This window comes from Nicotiana sylvestris, chromosome 12, assembly GCF_000393655.2.
Source record: "Nicotiana sylvestris chromosome 12, ASM39365v2, whole genome shotgun sequence".
Classification (NCBI taxonomy): Eukaryota; Viridiplantae; Streptophyta; class Magnoliopsida; order Solanales; family Solanaceae; genus Nicotiana; species Nicotiana sylvestris.
Genome location: NC_091068.1, coordinates 164,063,753 through 164,082,348, shown reverse-complemented (window position 1 = coordinate 164,082,348; position 18,596 = coordinate 164,063,753). Strand labels below are relative to the sequence as shown.

At 35.1% G+C, this 18,596-nt stretch overlaps 1 protein-coding gene and 1 long non-coding RNA gene across 4 annotated transcripts; both read left to right on the top strand.

Annotated features, from left to right (window-relative positions):
• Positions 1-3,661: 3,661 nt before the first annotated feature.
• On the top strand, positions 3,662-10,288 carry LOC104227902 (uncharacterized). Of its 3 annotated transcripts, XR_711208.2 has the most exons (6): positions 3,662-4,000; positions 4,716-4,806; positions 4,920-4,978; positions 5,239-5,383; positions 9,605-9,717; positions 10,023-10,288. It is a non-coding gene; the product is annotated as an uncharacterized lncRNA (long non-coding RNA). The 3 variants fall into 3 exon arrangements; XR_011404170.1 differs by lacking the exon at positions 10,023-10,288 and having other exon boundaries at positions 9,605-9,952; XR_011404169.1 differs by lacking the exons at positions 9,605-9,717; positions 10,023-10,288 and having other exon boundaries at positions 5,239-5,402.
• Positions 10,289-12,801: 2,513 nt separating this feature from the next.
• On the top strand, positions 12,802-14,484 carry LOC104227901 (vinorine synthase-like). Its single transcript, XM_009780270.2, has one exon. The coding sequence runs from the start codon at positions 12,830-12,832 to the stop codon at positions 14,129-14,131; it is 1,302 nt and encodes a 433-aa protein (XP_009778572.1). The 5' UTR covers positions 12,802-12,829; the 3' UTR covers positions 14,132-14,484.
• The last annotated feature ends 4,112 nt before the right edge of the window (positions 14,485-18,596 follow it).

Below are 18,596 nucleotides of genomic sequence, written 5' to 3'. Positions count from 1 at the left end.
ACTATCATAAAAGATGAATAAGTTAGAGAAATAATTATAATAATAAACAATTAATGAAAACAAAACGATTAAGGTAAAAGAAATAAAAATAGAGCTATATCATGTTAACAATCTACTATTTCATTTTATTCTTGCCATAAAGTAGAAATTACATATTTGTTTCATTTCACTTTATATTATTGATATATATGTGTTAATAGAATCGAACGTGACTAACATTATTTATATGTTCCAATAAATATAAAGTAATTAAACTATAAAATTATTGCTTGTCAATTCATTTCTCACAGTTCTTCAAAATGCCTTAAAGATGTGTTTTGATCGAGGGAGTCCATGAATATTATAAGTATGACATTAGTGCATAGCTAGTTTGATGACTTTGAGGTCCTCTAAGAGTTGAGCACAGAAGGAAATAGTTATTTTATCACTGCAATGTACTTAAACTATTTAAGATGCTCAAGCGCACAAGTAATTTGCAAACAGTGAGCATATGATATGTACTGCCATAAATAAAATGATTATAATGATACATACCTTAATAAAATATGGCTCAACTTAGCGGGAGTTAAGAATAAAATTAGAGCTTCGTGCTGATAACGTGTTATAAAATAAAAGCAATGCAATAAAATGTAAATAAGAAGAGATAGAAAGAAGGGAGAAGTATTTTCTTCTTTCACTTTGGTGTATCTTTCCATTGCAATTACATGGCCTTTTATAGGCATAAAAAGTAAAGATGATGGACATAAAGTAGGAGATTAATCTTTAAGTTATTCACAACATGAGCATCCAATGTAGTATCTAATGTACAAACTATTCATAACACACATAATCTTTTTGAGCTGGAGATTATAAATTATTTGATTAATCAATTTAAATCGTTAAGTAAACAGGGAGAAAAACAACTTGGCCAAATAGACTCTTAATAGGTGTTCAAATGTATTTGGCCTATTTTTAGTGAGAAGTCAAAATGTATCATGTGCTATCAACTGATGGAATGCGTATTCTTATAAATCATTAGAAACTTGGCCAAATAAGCTCTTAGTAGGGTTCAAATGTATTTGGCCTATTTTTAATAAGAGCCTGCTTGGCCAAGCTTCTAGGAGGCCAAACGTAGAATTCCCCGCAAAAGAGTACTTTTCTTTAAAAATTTAAGTTGTTTGGCCAAGATAAAGAAGTACTTTTGGCCAACAGCAAAAGTAGTTTTTCTGCTTTTGGGAAGAAGCAGAAAATTCTAGCTTCTTCCAAAAAGCAGAAGTAGAAAATTAATTTATTCAAGACAAAAACTATCCCCACCTTAAAATTTATACTTTTCAAATTATCCACTACTAATTTAAGTTTTTTTTTCATATTTGTTTTTATTTTTATCATTCTCTTAAATTTAAAAATATCATATACATGAATCATATTGTAACTTTCTAAATTCTTTATTGACTTTTCTTGTTTTTGACTTTTTTTGGGTGTAATGTCTTGTAACTTTTCAAATTATCTTCTTCTTTCTTAACACTAAAGCAAATTATGTACCTCCTTCTTTGGATTATCAATTTTTTTCCTACAAATAATCATTTATAATTTTTTCTGTTATAAGCTATTGTTCTCGGATCTTTAAAATAGTTATCAAATCTAATTTGTGAAAATTACCTACAAATAGATAATAAATTTATAATTTCATCACATAATCTCTCTATATATTATTAAAAGATGAAGAAAAAAATATCCACATTAATCCAAGTAGCAGTCTCACAATAGGCCGCTAGGCAATTATGACAAAGTTGGTTAGGTTAGGTAATAATTAGTTTCTAATTTAAATTTTAAAAAAAAAAAATTATACATTATGTGTTGCTAATAATCAGTTACTTTTTAAAATTATTTTTATTTTACGCTCAATGCCATATTTCAAGTTTGTCACTCAGAATCATCTAGTTACAACTACCATGGCTACACATAATTTCATCCAACGATATTTTTCTACTGATAAGTAATTCAATTATTATGTTATGAAGACACTACTGCAAAGATTGAGGAAGGAGATGGTTCTTCTAATATTCCTTTAGAAATGCAAGACAAATTTTCTACTAATATGGAGGTGTTGTGTGGTAGAAGCAGAGATGAAATTGTTGAAAAATATTATCATGTGTGAGTGACTTTATTTATTATTTCATGGTGGATTTTCAGTATATAGTAATTTGTGGAATAGACTTCTAATTCATGAGAAATGACGTATTTTGATTATTCAAATCATTGTGTAACAATAAGTAATTATACTAGATAATATTATATACTTTGGTATAACTATATATGCAAAGTTGAGTTAAATCTTTATTATGTTTGTTTACTTTATATTTTATATTTTAATTAAATAAAATAAAAAATAATGAAAGTCTCTTACAATAAATATTTAAGTTTATTTTTCTTTTAAAATAATTATAAGACCTTGATACTATCCTTTTTGGTAATTTGACACTCAAAAGCACTTTTTAGAAACATTGGCCAAATACAATTTGTTTAACAAATATTGCAAAAATTACTTCTTAAATGAATTGGCCAAACACAAACTGTTTTTTTCAAAAGTACTTCCGGAAAAAGTAATTCTGAAAAAAAATACTTTTTAAAATAAGCAGATTTTGGCAGCTTGGCCAAACAGGCTCTAAGAAGTCAAACTGTATCGTGTGCTATCAACTGATGGAATGCGTATCTATATTTATTTAAAAGGAAAGAAGTCATCCCTCATATTTTGCTAAATGTTGTGTCCATAAAATGTCATGTGACAACTTTAGGACAAATTAGTTATTTTAGGTAAAATTAATTTCTCTTTTTAAACAAACCTTAGCAAATCTCGGGATTTTGTAAAACTTAAAACAAAATCCACTAATTTATCATACAATGTATCCACATATTAGAAAATGAAATTCATTTTTTTTTTACTCTTTTAATTGTATAGATAACAATCAGAAACTCAATCTTTGAACTAAAAGTTTTTTAAAAAAATTAAAGAAAATAGCAAAAGATTCAACAAAGCACCGTATCACAAAGACAAGCAATAAGAAAAAATTTCAGCCCAAATTCTCACAGAACCTAAAAAAGAGAACAAAAAAAAAAAATAGCAATATACTAAAAACAAATAGAATTGATTCTTGAAAATTAATATATATATTTAAAAGGAAAGAAGTCATCCCTGATATTTTGCTAAATGTTGTGTCCATAAAATGCATGTGGCAACTTTAGGACAAATTAGTTATTTTAGGTAAAATTAATTTCTCTTTTTAAACAAACCTTAGCAAATCTCGGGATTTTGTAAAACTTAAAACAAAATCCACTAATTTATCATACAATGTATCCACATATTAGAAAATGATTTTTTTCTTTTTTACTTTTTGAATTGTATAGATAACAATCAGAAACTCAATCTTTGAACTAAAAGTTTTTAAAAAAAATTAAAGAAAATAGCAAAAGATTCCACAAAGCACCGTATCACAAAGACAAGCAATAAGAAAAAAAATTCAGCCCAAATTCTCACAGAACATAAAAAATAGAACATAAAAAAGAGAACAAAAAAATAAAATATAAAAACAAATAGAATTGATTCTTGAAAATTAATATATATATATATATATATATATATATATATATATATATATATATATATATTATATTATATTATATTAAAGAAAGTAGTCTTTAAACAAACAACAATGAGGAACACCATTCCTACGCCTATTTGCCCTAAAAATACCAATCCCCCTAAGTTTGGGCTTCAATCCCACGATCTCTTTCAACTCCTCGCCCACGAATTTTTCTGCGTTGGATTCCAGTCCTGCAAATTTGGCGCTTCAACCACGTTCTCTCACCACGATTTCATCTCCTCATCCACGATTTTTTCTGCCCTGGATTCTCAGTACCATGATTTCACAGTTCTGTCAAATCAGTTTTCTACTTTTACGATTTATAGTTCTATTTTTTCTCCCTTGTGTGCATATAAAACAGCAACTCTGGACTATAAAAGGTGATTGATATGATTTCTATTTCACGAACAATCTTTATTCCAGTTGAGATTGTATTGATAATTTCTGTGAAGTTTGTTGACGGATTTTGTTATATAAAAAACCCAGTATCTATGGAAACTGCTGTTTACCAATCTTGGGGTTTACCACAGATTCTTGCTCATGTGCCATCATTGCCTTTCACATGCATTTTTCGGAGAATCATCAGCAACAAGTCAATTATTTCAGATGATCTATTGCCTTATATGTGTTTTTAGAAGCATTTTGTTGGAGTTTTTACTTATATTTATAAATACCTCTGCCTATTCCAGGACTTAATGGCGGCTGAAATCAATTTTGTTAGCGAAATTAATATCAAGTTAATGAATTGGAAATTAAAGGTTCGTATTGTCGGAATATGGGAAAATCCGGATCGTCACAGACCTGATAGCCCTTTTTCAATTGAGATTATTCTAATGGATGAAAAGATATTGTTTAAAACTTATAATTACTTTCTATTTATCATTGTTTACATATGCGTAAATATCATTGTGTGATATTTATTTCATTTGGCATCTAAATATATGGTCATACTATTTTCTTGGCTTGTGGCTCAGTCTTTTCAGTTAGCCAAAGGCCATAAAGGAACCTATTATGTGTATGACCAAAATTTATACAATTCACTATTGTTACAATTTTTAAGGTCTAGTTGTTCAAGCAAATGAGTTTCTATTTCAGATACATACAATATTACAAGACCAATTCCCATCCCTGACTATCGAATTCTCAAGCCTCAGTATTGCGGAAAAGTTATGTTAAAATTAAGAAGGTAACTATATCAATAAGCTCATAGTGACTTAAATTTAATTTTTACCAATTTTTTAGGATAAATTTAATTTTACCGTTAAATATTTGGGAGGAACTGATGTTTGGTTTTATAAGGTGGACTTCACTGCATATATTGAAAAGCATGAGTTCTGTTTTGATGTTGTTCTGCTCAGGTATGTTTTTGTCACATACATAGAAGATTAAGCTATAAAGACCATTGCTTTATATAAAGGTTGTATGAAAAAATTTCATAACTGATTTCAGACTACCTTTATTTTTTTTCAATACAAGATTTAGTTACAACAACTGTTGCTTTATACAAAGGTTGTGCAGAAAGAAAATTTTCATAACTGATTTTGACTACTTTTTCCCCCTTCTCAATACAAGATGATTTACCACATGTTAGTTCATTCTGGGTAATTTTTCTTCATAGGAAATGTCCCAAGGAGTGCAGAGAAGTTGTATCATCTTTGATTTTTGCAGCAGCAAGACTCGCCGACGTGCCAGAATTACGCCAACTAAGAAGTGTATTTACTGATATATATAGAAATTCCCTTGAATGTTATCTCAATAAAGAGGTACTCAGTCATCTTTCAACTTTAGTTTTTCCCTCTAGCTCTAAAAAACATAACAAATTTTCTTTCTTGAAAGTTTGTTCAAAACTTAAACTCAGTAGCTACAAATGAGATGAAGCTCAATTGATGGAAGACATAGCATTAGAATTTAGTATAGAATGGAATTCCAAGGCTTTAGAGCAGAAGCTTTACAATCCACTTGTATCAGAATAAGTAAGCATTGAATAGAACCTCATAATCTCTTCTATTCTTGCATCTAAGCCAACTTGAATTGTTGTTTAAAAGTAAATTTGACCAGTAAATAATTGTAAGCAGTTTTAATTTTAACATTCTCTTATCCTTTCTAATTAGAGTTTCCAGTTTTCATAAATATACCATTCTATTTCTCTGTGGCTTGGCTATACACATTTTAAATACGTTTGCCTATGCCTACCTATTTCTCGCACAACTTCTACTTTTGCTAGACTTGAGCACTCCAATGATTAAGAAGATATTAATAGATCAAATTACATGAGAAGAAGAAACATCTAATACTTCATCTTTGTACCTTGTGAGGAGCAAAACTGGTTGTTCCGACTTTTATTGTAAGATCACTAGAAACATCAGATATTGACCTGCAATAGAAGATATTGTCAATGATCAACAGTCGAAAACAAGAAATGTGTCGAGAAAAGCCATGAAAAATATCTGTGCTTATATTATTAACCTAAGGTTTCACCAAAAGTACTACTTACATCTCCAGATTCAAATGCTTGATATATGGAGTCTTAGAGCTATGTAAATTCAAGTGGATGAAACCTTAAAGCTTCGGGGAGCATAAGTCATCGTGCTCTAGCACTTGTACATATGGCCACAATTTACAACCAAATCTATCATAAGATACTATGAGTGGAAAGGCTCAAAACAAATATTTTGAATGGATACAGAGATTACTCAATGTGTCTAGATCCAACATAGCAAGTGGTAGTCATATTCTGGTTTCTTTGAAATTTGTACCTGGTCGTGATTTATCTTGTGGTCTGCAGTAATCTAATAGATAATTGCAGGACTCATCTGTACTTGCTAGAGGGCCATCTTAAGATACATATGTTAAAAACTAGCGAAATAATATAGTTGTGTACACCATTCACACCACATGTTGAAACAAGAAACGTGAACACAATGGAATCAGGGCCACTATCATTTGGCGTAGGTGGTAAAAATGCGTTTATTTGATTTATCATTTTCAATGATTGCAGCCTTAGAAACTGCTCATGTATGGTCATCTTTATTGTTTCCTTTAAGATCTGATGGAACCTTTAGATTCATAGAGTTTAAGGTAAGTTCCATCACAAATTCACAATCAATTTCTAAGCTATAAGTATATTGCCATCTTAACTTAGTCAGCACCTAAATATGGCCTGTCATAAATGCATTTATTTGGAAGCTAAAGTCTGTGCTAACTCATAAATTCAGATACTTTGGTGTTTGTTGAGTTTAGTTCTTTTTCTTGCATTAAATTATTCTATGATCCATATAGTAAGAAATATAAACTTCTTCCTCCAAGTGGAAATTTTTTTTTGTGATACGCTGTAGAAACTCCCCTTTTATAATCTGATAGAATTAATATCTGCGTGAATAAAGCTCACAAAAAGTTATAAACTCCAATGTGAAGCTTAATTTTTTGTATCAATGTGCTGCAAAGGGAACCAAGTAATGCAAAATTTGTGTGCGATATTGAGCTGCAACTTTGGCTACTCTGGTTCGATATGGAGTGTGAAGATCAGCACTTTGTGTCATTGAGTGCGACACATTGTGCGAGATGCAGCATTTGACACAAAAGTTAATGAGAATATTGGCTCTTACCAACAGGAGCACCAACACCAGCCTAAAATTGCAAATAAGCAATAAAATGAGCTATCAAACAACAACAACAACAACAACAACAACCCAGTATAATCCCACAAGTGGGGTCTGGGGAGGGTAATATGTACGCAGACCTTACCCCTACCCCGAAGGGTAGAGAGGCTGTTTCCAGGAGACCCTCGGCTCAAAAAAGCAACAGGAGCCGATATATTAGTACCATAAAAATGCATAATAAAATAACAGCAATATAAGAGATATGAAATACAGAATACGAAATACGAAATAGATGGCTGGTATAGTAAAACTAGCAGGTAAAGCCCTGCATCAATAGACGACCAATTATATTCTTAGTCTAACTCCTAACTAGCTATTCTCACTCTATTGTGCTGTAGAAATATTCACAACTTTCCCTTAACCTACAACCTTAATGCTCGACCTCCACAATTCCCTGTCAAGGGCCATGTCCTCAGTAATCCTAAGTCGCGTCATGTCCTGTCTGATCACCTCTCCCCAATACTTCTTAGGTCGCCCTCTACCTCTCCGCGTGCCCACTACAGCCAGTCGCTCACACCTCCTCACCGGTGCATCAGTGCTCCTCCTTTGAATGTGCCCGAACCATCTGAGTCTTACTTCCCGCATCTTGTCCTCCATGGGGGCCACGCCCACCTTCTCTCGAATATCTTCATTCCTAATCTTATCCATCCTTGTATGCCCGCACATCCACCTCAACATCCTCATCTCTGCTACTTTCATCTTCTGGGTGTGTGAGTTCTTTACCGGCCAACATTCAGTTCCATACAACATGGCAGGCCTAACCACTGCTCTATAAAACTTACCTTTTAGTAACGGTGGCACTTTCTTGTCACACAAGACTCCCGACGCTAACCTCCACTTCATCCACCCCACCCCTATACGGTGTGTGACATCCTCGTCAATCTCCCCGATCCCCTGAATAACCGATCCAAGGTACTTGAAACTACCCCTCTTGGGAATGACTTGAGAGTCAAGCCTCACTTCAACTCCCGCTTCCGTCGGCTCAACTCCAAATTTGCACTCGAGGTATTCCGTCTTCGTCCTACTCAACTTGAAACCTTTAGACTCAAGAGCATGTCTCCAAATCTCTAGCCTCTCGTTGACGCCGCCTCTTGTCTCGTCAATTAGAATAATGTCATCAGCAAATAGCATGCACCATGGAACCTCCCCTTGAATATGATGAGTCAGTGCATCCATCACTAGGGCAAATAGGAATGGGCTGAGCGCAGACCCTTGGTGCAACCCCGTAATAACTGGAAAGTGTTCAGAGCCGCCTCCTACTGTCCTAACCCAAGTCTTAGCTCCAGCATACATGTCCTTAATCACCCTAATATAGTCAACCAGGACCTCTTTATCCTCTAAGCAGCTCCATAAGACCTTCCTAGGAACCCTATCGTACGCTTTCTCCAGATCAATAAACACCATGTGGAGATCCTTCTTCCTATCCCTGTACTGTTCCACCATCCTCCTAATAAGGTGGATAGCTTCTGTGGTAGATCGCCCCGGCATGAACCCGAACTGGTTGTCTGAAATAGACACCGTCCTTCGCACTCTCATTTCTACCACTCTCTCCCAAACTTTCATGGTATGACTTAGTAATTTGATGCCCCACATGGTGTTTATTGATCTGGAGAAAGCGTACGATAGGGTTCCTAGGAAGATCTTATGGAGCTGCTTAGAGGATAAAGGGGTCCCGGTTGACTATATTAGGGTGATTAAGGACATGTATGCTGGAGCTATCAAAGTGAAAAAGAAAAGGGAATTTCTCATAGCTATAAAAACTCAGATAAAGGACAAAGATCAGAGCAAACGGTGTAAGTTTTTTTTTTCGCTATGCAGTCTAAACAAACCTAAGGATTTTTTCTTCTTCTTGATTTTCCTGCAACAAACAAAAATACAGACAATAAACCTTATATCATTGTTTCTACTCGACACATTGGAATATGGGTGTCACTACGTGCTAATGCTCAAGTATCAAGTGTAGCAACACGGTTTGCTCGAGATGCTTTGCGGGTTCTTTTTTTTTTTACTTCTCAAAATAATGTCAACAGGAGCAATACTAAGGTCCTTTGTTATATAAATTCGCTTGAGATGTTTCTGATGTAGATAGTTGTTCGTGCTGATGGACTTTCAACATCAGTAGTCGTTAGGATGGTTGTAGTAAGTGTTGCCATATTTTTATGCAACTATGTATGTGTGGTTGGAGTGAATTCATCTGGAGCAATAAAGGCAACATATTGTTCGTAAAATCTTCTAATATTTCACATTCTTTTGTTTCACTAAGAGTACCAAATGTTCTACTTATTATTTAATCTAATATTCTGCAACATACATTTGTTTCTACAGGTAAGAAAAGTTACCTCAAGTATGCAACAAAGAACTTTGCCTTGGCTGTAAAGGAATATGTAGCTTCTGATGAAGGTGTTTTCGATTGGAACAACAACATCACTACAATGTTTGTAAGTGACCTAAATTCTCGATGAGAATTAATGTTTTTAATGTATGCATTACATCTAAGACTTAAAACTGTTATATAGATTATGCTAAAAAGGATTGAGTATTTCCAAGATCTTAGTAATCCATGTGAGTCGTCGTGTATATCATCAACCAACATGACTGACTTGCTCATGTTCTCATATACTTCTGATCCAAAGTACACCACAATAAAAAAGGCGATGTCTTAATTACTGTGAATTACACATATGTATAATTGTTCTTTGTTTTTTTTGATCATAACTTGAAACAAAAATTTCTGCTTTTTTAGGTGGACTAATCCTTTTTAAAGTCGAGTACTTCTGTAGCATTACTCCAGTATGTTGTAACAGCTAAGCTATCCAAATCTACACAGAAATTGCTAATTTAGTTTAGAAATGTTGTAACTAATAGTAAAAATTGAACGATGATGCCTTCTATCGCATGTATGTTCTCTTGAATTTGGTGCTTATCGAAAATTGATTATAACAGAACTATAGGTTATTATACATCTACTATGAATATATGTTTGATTATTGGTTGAGATTTTGTGTCATTATTTTATGTTCCTTGCAATTATGGACGATGTGTATATGAATTGAAAGTGAATTTTGTGAAATCTACTTTAGCTTTTGGCTTATTACAGTTACCCAACCTTCTCTGCTAATCATGTTTCCGTGCATAAATATTGGTGGTCCCTAGCATAGATACAGTCCTATGAAATTCATATATTTGCTTTTTGATTTAATTCTTTTGAATGTGATCGCTAAATTTAGTCTACAATAAAGACCTGTTTCTACTATATCATTTCTACTACAATAATCCGCGCATCGCGCGGGTACGTATACTAGTTCTTATGAATAGGGATTCGTCACTCCATATTTGTGCTATTATTGGAACCTGCAGGGCATCTCCTTGAGATCTGCAAACTCTAAGACGCGAAATGAAAAGGATTCACATAATCTTTTTGAGCTGGAGATTACAAATTAAATTATTTGATTAATCAATTTAAATCGTTAAATATCCTTCTCAAACCATTCACATCAAATGGCATTCCCTCCACATAGGCCATTAATTATAAGCTTAAATGCTTAATATCAATTGAGCTTCGTGAAAAGACAAAGAAGGTATCTACGGCGTCTTTAGAAACAGCAACGCAAAATTGGTTGTCAGCTTCTACGATGGTCAAATCAATACAAATCATTTAAGAACTGAACTGATCATGGCTTTATTAATTACGTGGTTTTGAAGATACCCCGTGTAGTTTTCCAGCAGGGGCGGATCCAGTCCTTCGATACCGGATTTAATTGATCACAGTACTTTTGCCCCAGAGTACAAATTTATGTAAAAAATTCATTACAGTTGCAACAAATAGAAGATATGAACTCATAACTTTAAAAATATAATGGATTAAATGCTAAAAATCTTAAAGGTTGAACCCATCAAATTTAAATCCTGGATCCGTCTCTGTAATACCCAGCCTCCCACTATTATTAACTTGTAGTCAACGGGAGATACATGTTCCTGTTACCGTGTGATTTTCATTTCTTATTTTAAATGACAACTCAAACTTTATAGAGTATGTGCTATCTACGGCTGGATTGCGTATTCTGATGAATAGGAATTCATCAAAATATTTGCTCTAATGTCGTGCTTATTACTCTATTTGGAACCTCTACTGGAGATATGCGATCTGTTAATCCATTGTTAATTATTCAAGTGTGTGCATACCGAAACGAAGAAGATTCATGTAATCTTTTTGAGTTGGAAATTATTAATTTTTTTTTATTAATAGATTGATATCTTTAAGTAATCGGGGAGAAAATTCCATTCCAGATCGAGACAATTTCAATAATTTTGAGTCAACGATTAAGTTCTCTACACGTCTCACTTCCAGTTTTGCTCTTTTTTGATAAAACACTCACAGAAATATACATATTTTATCTTCAGGTTGTGGAGAAGTCGCCAAGAGCTTCTTCTAAAATAATCAGAGTAAATAAGAATGACAAAGAGAATGCTAGAAGCTGATGTGAATTAAATGCCGTCACGAAAGATAAATTAAATAAATAGCATATCTAAATCTACAGATCAGATTGTTGGTTAATCCATCAGCAGAATATTAATTAAATCTTATACTTCTATGCTGATTATTTAATCAACGTATATTTCATATCTCTCACTTTATATTTATATACATATATCCATAGGACACAGCTCTTTCTGAAAACGTCCAGAGCAGGGGCGGCTCAAATATATGCGGGGCCTAAAGCCAAAATTTAATATGAGACCTAAATTTTTAAAAGAAAGTTATACGATATGGTTTTATTTAAAGTCTATTTTTCTAGCTTTCTGAGTACAAAGTGTTAATAATCCTTTTTATAGTCGATTTTCCCTAATAAGTCATTTTCAATTGATAATATAGCCAACTAATTTGATCTTTCTTGAGATATTATTAATTTTTGATAAGATTTTATAGAACAATAAAAGTATATAACTATTGGAAGCTTAAATTTCTTGGAGAAAGAAGGTGAATAAGAATATTAAAGAGAGACAAAAAATATATAGAGGTTTTTGAAATACGAAGAGATCGGGAAAAGAAAGATTGATTTGGACAAATTAAGAAAGGGAGAATAAATTTTTTATACGTTATCTAATGAAGGAGTAAGAAGTGAAAAATTGAAATATTGGGAAAACTATTCATCTACCCATGTTTAATTATTCAAGTGTACGTGTGCATACCGTAACGAAGAAGATTCACATAATCTTTTTGAGCTGGAGATCGGTTTGCAAATGATTTGATTAATAGTTTGAAATCTGTAAGTAAGCAGGGAGAAAATTCCATTCCAGTTGGCCCATGCTTCAAATTATGAAAGCGGATACAGATCGAGATAGTTTCAATAACTTTGAGTCAACGATATATTGATACCACATGATTCTCAGTTTTGATTTATTATTAAAATCATAATGGTACCCCATCTCCCGTAGACTAATATAGAGAAAAACAAACACTTGATAGATCACTATAATATATAAGCAGATGAAAGTACTTAATGTTTGCATAATTGAGTGCAACAACCTAACAGACAAAAGTAATTAGCCATGGAAAGAAACATTGAGATAGTTTCCGTGGAGCTCATTAGACCTCTTTCTCCTACTCCCAATCACCTTAGATGCTTCGAATTTTCTCTTCTGGACCAAATGGCTGTAGACATGTCTGTTCCCTTAGCTCTGTTCTATCCTACTCCCTTAGATGGCAGCGAATCATCAAGATTACTCCTTTTGAAGAAATCTTTGTCTGAAATTCTTGCTCGGTTTTACCCTTTTGCTGGCCGAATTAAGGATAACTCAGTTGAATGCAACGACGATGGAGTACCCTTTTACGAGGCTTTTGCTCATAACTATCGGTTGGAAGATGTTCTTAGAAAGCCTGCATATGTCAACCAAAAGTTCCTCCCAACTACTGTTGAAGAGGGATCATTGATGCCTGATTCAGCCTTATATCCCCTACTTGTTCAAGTCACTATTTTTGAGTGCGGAGGTATGGCTATTGGTATACGTGCTTCTCACAAAGTTGCTGATTGTGCCACATTGTGCACTCTCATCAATGCCTGGTCAACAATTGCTCGAGGTAACATTGAAGTCGTTGTGCCAGAATTCGTTGCAGCTGCAAAATTCTTGCCACCACCAATTCCCCATGTTCAACCCAAGCCTATCAACTTTGACGTACGCAAAATTCTTTTTGATAAGAAACTTGTCGCTAAATTTATTGCCTTTGATGCTTCTACTATAACATCCCTCAAGGCTAAGGCTGTCAGTGATTCTGTACAAATGCCTACTCGCGTTGAAGTTGTATCAGCTGTGATATGGAAATGTGCCATGGTTGCTTCAGGGAATGAGACAAGGTTATCTAAATTGGGGCACAATGTAAATATACGAAAGCGTCTTGTCCCTCCATTACCAAACCATTGTGTAGGAAACGTTGTTACACCTGCCACAGCACGTAAAGGCGAGAATGATGTCTCTGACTTGCCCACTTTGGTCGCTTGTATAAGAAAAGCATTATCAGAAATAAGTTCCAAATATATGGATTATAAACAGAGTCGAGATGAGGCAATATTGGCTATTCCCTATGACACCGCAGAGTTCTTTGCAGCACGTTTCCGAGGCGAGATAGATACACATATTATTAGTTTGTGTAGCTACCAATTTTACGATGTTGATTTTGGCTGGGGAAAACCTTCATGGGTAAGTCTAATTCGAGATTTTGGCATAGGTACTGTTGTATTGATGGATTCAAGAGATAGTGGCGGAGTAGACGCATGGGTATACTTGAAAGATGAAGACAATATGTTAGTGTTTGAGCAAGAGCTGCAGCTACTAGCATTTGGATCTGCCAAATAATTAAAGAGCTTGCTGCATCAACTTAAATTGTTATTGCTTTAGTTCCTTTGTTGTTTCTTTTTATTGGTGGCATTATATGTTGCGGAAGCTAAATGTATATAGTGTGAATAAGTCACAACTACTATACCAAAAATTATGACAGCCACCAAATAATAAATAAGACAATAAAGCAACAATAAATGGAACACTAGAATTTACGAGGTTCGGCTAATTTTGCCTACTCCTCGGACACAACCAATATTTTATTTCACTCCAAAAATACAAGTGAAATAATACTAAAGAGAGAAGATACAAATGCCTTAAACAGATGAGAAGGCAAATGAGAGGTGTGTTTAAATCCTAAACATTAAGCCTTCTTTTATAGGGGGAAAATCCCCCCAACTATTGCTTTTCCCACTGATGTGGGACTTTGGCATTTTGCCAAACTTCAACAAATCTCCACCTTGGCAAAATTCCACATTTTCAATTCTCTCTCAATAACAAATTTTGGTTGTGTCTTCATCTTCAATCTTCAGTGTTCAACAATGTTGATCAAATCCAAACAATGTTGAAACTTGATCGCAGTCACCACCTTAGTTAGCATATCAGCAGGATTCTCCGTAGTATGAATTTTCTTCACTGTGACTCCTCCTTCTTCTATGATTTCTCGTACGAAATGATACCGAACATCAATATGCTTCGTCCTTGCATGATAAACTTGGTTCTTCGCTAATTGAATAGCACTTTGACTATCACAAAAAATTGTGATACTTTTTTGTTCAACACCAAGCTCCTTTAGCAATCCTTGAAGCCAAATTGCCTCCTTCACAGCCTCTGTAATAGCCATGTACTCTGCCTCTGTTGTAGACAAAGCAACTGTTGACTGCAAAGTAGACTTCCAACTAACTGGTGCCTTTGCAAAAGTAAACACATAACCAGTAGTTGATCTTCGTTTGTCCAGATCACCCGCAAAATCTGAGTCACAATATCCAACTACAGACTGATTGTCTTCCTGCTCAAAAACTAACCCGACATCTACAGTATTATGAATATACCGTAGAATCCACTTCACAGCTTGCCAATGCTCCTTCCCTGGATTGTGCATATATCTGCTAATAACTCCAACAGCTTGTGAAATGTCAGGCCTTGTGCAAACCATTGCATACATCAAGCTACCAACAACATTTGCGTATGGTACCTTTGACATATACTCTCGTTCAGCTTCATCCATTGGCGACATAGTAGTACTTAGCTTAAAATGGGGAGCAAGTGGAGTACTAACTGGCTTAGTCTTGTCATCTATGCCAAAACGTTGTAGTACTCTCTTCAAATATTCTTTCTGAGATAAACAGAGTTTCTTTGAACGTCTATCTCTAATTATCTCCATGCCAAGAATTTTCTTTGCCTCACCCAGATCCTTCATCTCGAACTCCTTCTTCAGTTGAATCTTCAACTTATCAATTTCTTCCGAATTCTTGGAAGCTATCAACATATCATCAACATATAGGAGAAGATATACAAAGGAACCATCTTTAAGCTTGTGCAAATACACACAATGATCGTATTTGCTTCTCTTGTACCCTTGCCGCAACATAAACTCGTCAAATCGCTTGTACCATTGTCTAGAAGATTGTTTCAATCCGTACAACGATTTTTCAAGTTTGCACACCATATTTTCTTTTCCAGCAACTTTGAATCCTTCTGGCTGAGTCATGTAGATTTCCTCCTCCAAGTTTCCATGTAAAAACGCAGTTTTTACATCCATCTGAACTAGTTCCAAATCCAATTGTGCTACCAAAGCCAACATAATTCTAATGGAGGAATGTTTTACAACTGGAGAAAATACTTCATTGTAATCAATTCCCTCCTTTTGAGCATATCCTTTGGCCACCAATCTTGCTTTGTAGCGAACATCTACTTGGTTAGGAAATCCTTCCTTCTTTGCAAATACCCATTTGCACCCAATTGCTTTCTTTCCCTTCGGGAGATTGGCCAATCTCCATGTATGATTCTGATGAAGGGACTGTATTTCATCATTCATGGCAATCCTCCACTTATCTTCTTCTGAACTTTGGACAACATCTTTATAAGTGGTAGGAACATCATCAGCTACAATTGAGGTTGCACAAGCAACCGTCTCTATGAGACGAACAAGTTTCGTTATTGTTCTTTTTGGCCTGCTGGTTGCTATTGATTCAAGTTGTTGTTGAGGTTCCTGAGTTGGAATCTCCTCTACTGGCTCTCCTTCCAGAGGGTAATCTTCATTTGTTTCCTCCTCTGCTTCTTGTGTAGGAAAAATAAATTTTCCCTCAAACTCCACCTGCTTAGAAGCACCTTCATTTTGTTTGGTATCTTCTGTTACCTTATTTACCATAGCAGATTCATCAAAGGTAACATCCCTGCTGAATATTACTTTCTTTGTCATAGGACACCATAAGCGATATCCTTTGACTCCAGAAGTAATTCCCATAAAAATAGTCTTCTTTGCCCTTGGATCCAATTTTGACTCCGTCACATGATAATATGCAGTTGAGCCAAACACGTGCAAAGAGTTATAATCTACAGCAGGTTTTCCATACCATTTTTCAAATGGTGTCTTGCCATCAATAGCAGCAGATGGTAGACGATTAATGAGGTGGCATGCATATGTAATTGCCTCAGCCCAAAATTCTTTGCCCAAGCCAGCATTGGACAACATACACCGTACCTTCTCCAGCAAGGTCCGGTTCATACGTTCTGCCACTCCATTCTGTTGTGGTGTATGTCTAACAGTGAAGTGTCGGACGATGCCATCATTTTCACAGACCTTATTGAAATGATCATTTTTGTATTCACCTCCATTGTCTGTGCGAATACACTTGATCCTCCTGCCTGTTTGATTCTCCACCATCGTCTTCCATTTGAGAAAAATTCCCAGCACTTCATCTTTGTTTTTCATTGTATACACCCACACTCTTCGAGAAAAATCATCAACAAAGGTTACAAAATAGTGCTTCCCACCCAATGAAGGTGTTTTGGAAGGACCCCAAACATCAGAGTGTACATAATCCAAAATGCCTTTAGTATTATGGATCGCTGTACCAAATTTAACCCTTGTCTGTTTCCCTTTGACACAATGCTCACAAAACTCCAAGTTGCAAGCCTTTACTCCTTTTAACAATCCTTGATCTGATAGAGTTTTCAAGGATTTTCCTCCAGCATGTCCCAAGCGCATGTGCCATAGCTTGGTTGCTTCTGCCTCTTTGTCGTCACTGGATGTCACTGTCGCTGTCCCAATAACTGTACTGCCACGATAGCGGTACATATTATTATTCTTCCGATTAGCCTTCATTACCACTAGTGCACCGGAGCATACTCTCATCACTCCATTTTCTGCAATGATTTTGAACCCTTTTGATTCTAGGGCTCCCACAGAGATGAGATTCTTCTTCAAATCCGGTACATATCGAACATCTGTTAATGTTCTGATCATTCCATCATGGTTCCTTAATCGTATTGAACCAATGTCATATGAGGTAAGAGGGCTATTATCCGCTGTGTGGACGACTCCATATTCTCCTTCTTGAAATTCCACAAACCAGTCCCTGTTGGGACACATATGATAGCTACAAGCCGAGTCCATCAACCATATGTCTGATGATGTTGATGACTCTGTTGTAACTAATGAGAAGTCTGAATCATCACAATCAGCTACATTTGAATCCATAATGGCCTTTCCATTGTTATGTTTGGCCTTATTCTTCAACTTCGGACAGTCTTTCTTCCAGTGCCCTTTTTCTCGACAAAAGGCACATTCATCTTTGCTGGGTCTGGATCTTGACTTGGATCTTCCCTTCTTTGTCCTCGTTTGACTTTGAGGACGACCCCTCACAAATAGTGCTTCTCCTTCTCCGCCCTTCTGTTTTTCTCGCTTTCTTTGTTCATAGCTGTACAAAGCCGAACAAACTTCTCTGAGAGAAACTTCGTCATTTCCATGGAGTAGAGTAGTTTCAAGGTGCTCGTACTCATCAGGAAGTGACGCCAACAACATCAAGGCCAAGTCACCATCATCATAAGTTGTATCCATATTTTGCAAATCTGTGACCAACTTATTGAAACTGGTGATATGTTCATTCATCGTGGTACCAGGAACATAGGTGAAGTGAAACAGTCTCTTCTTCATGTACAATTTATTTTGACTGTTTTTCTTCAAAAATTTATCCTCCAGTGCTTTCCATAATCTACTTGCAGAAGTTTCCTTTGTGTATGGATATTTCTGCTCTCTAGCAAGGTAGGATCGAATGGTACCGCAAGCAACACGATTGATAATTCTCCAATCTTCTTCTCCAATAGCATCTGGTCTCTTTTCTTCAATAGCAAGATCTAGCCCTTGTTGAAAAAGGACATCTAGAACCTCGCCTTGCCACATCCCAAAATGTCCGGACCCGTCAAATATTTCTACCGCAAATTTCGCATTTGACACAATTCTTGTCATAAGCGAAGATGC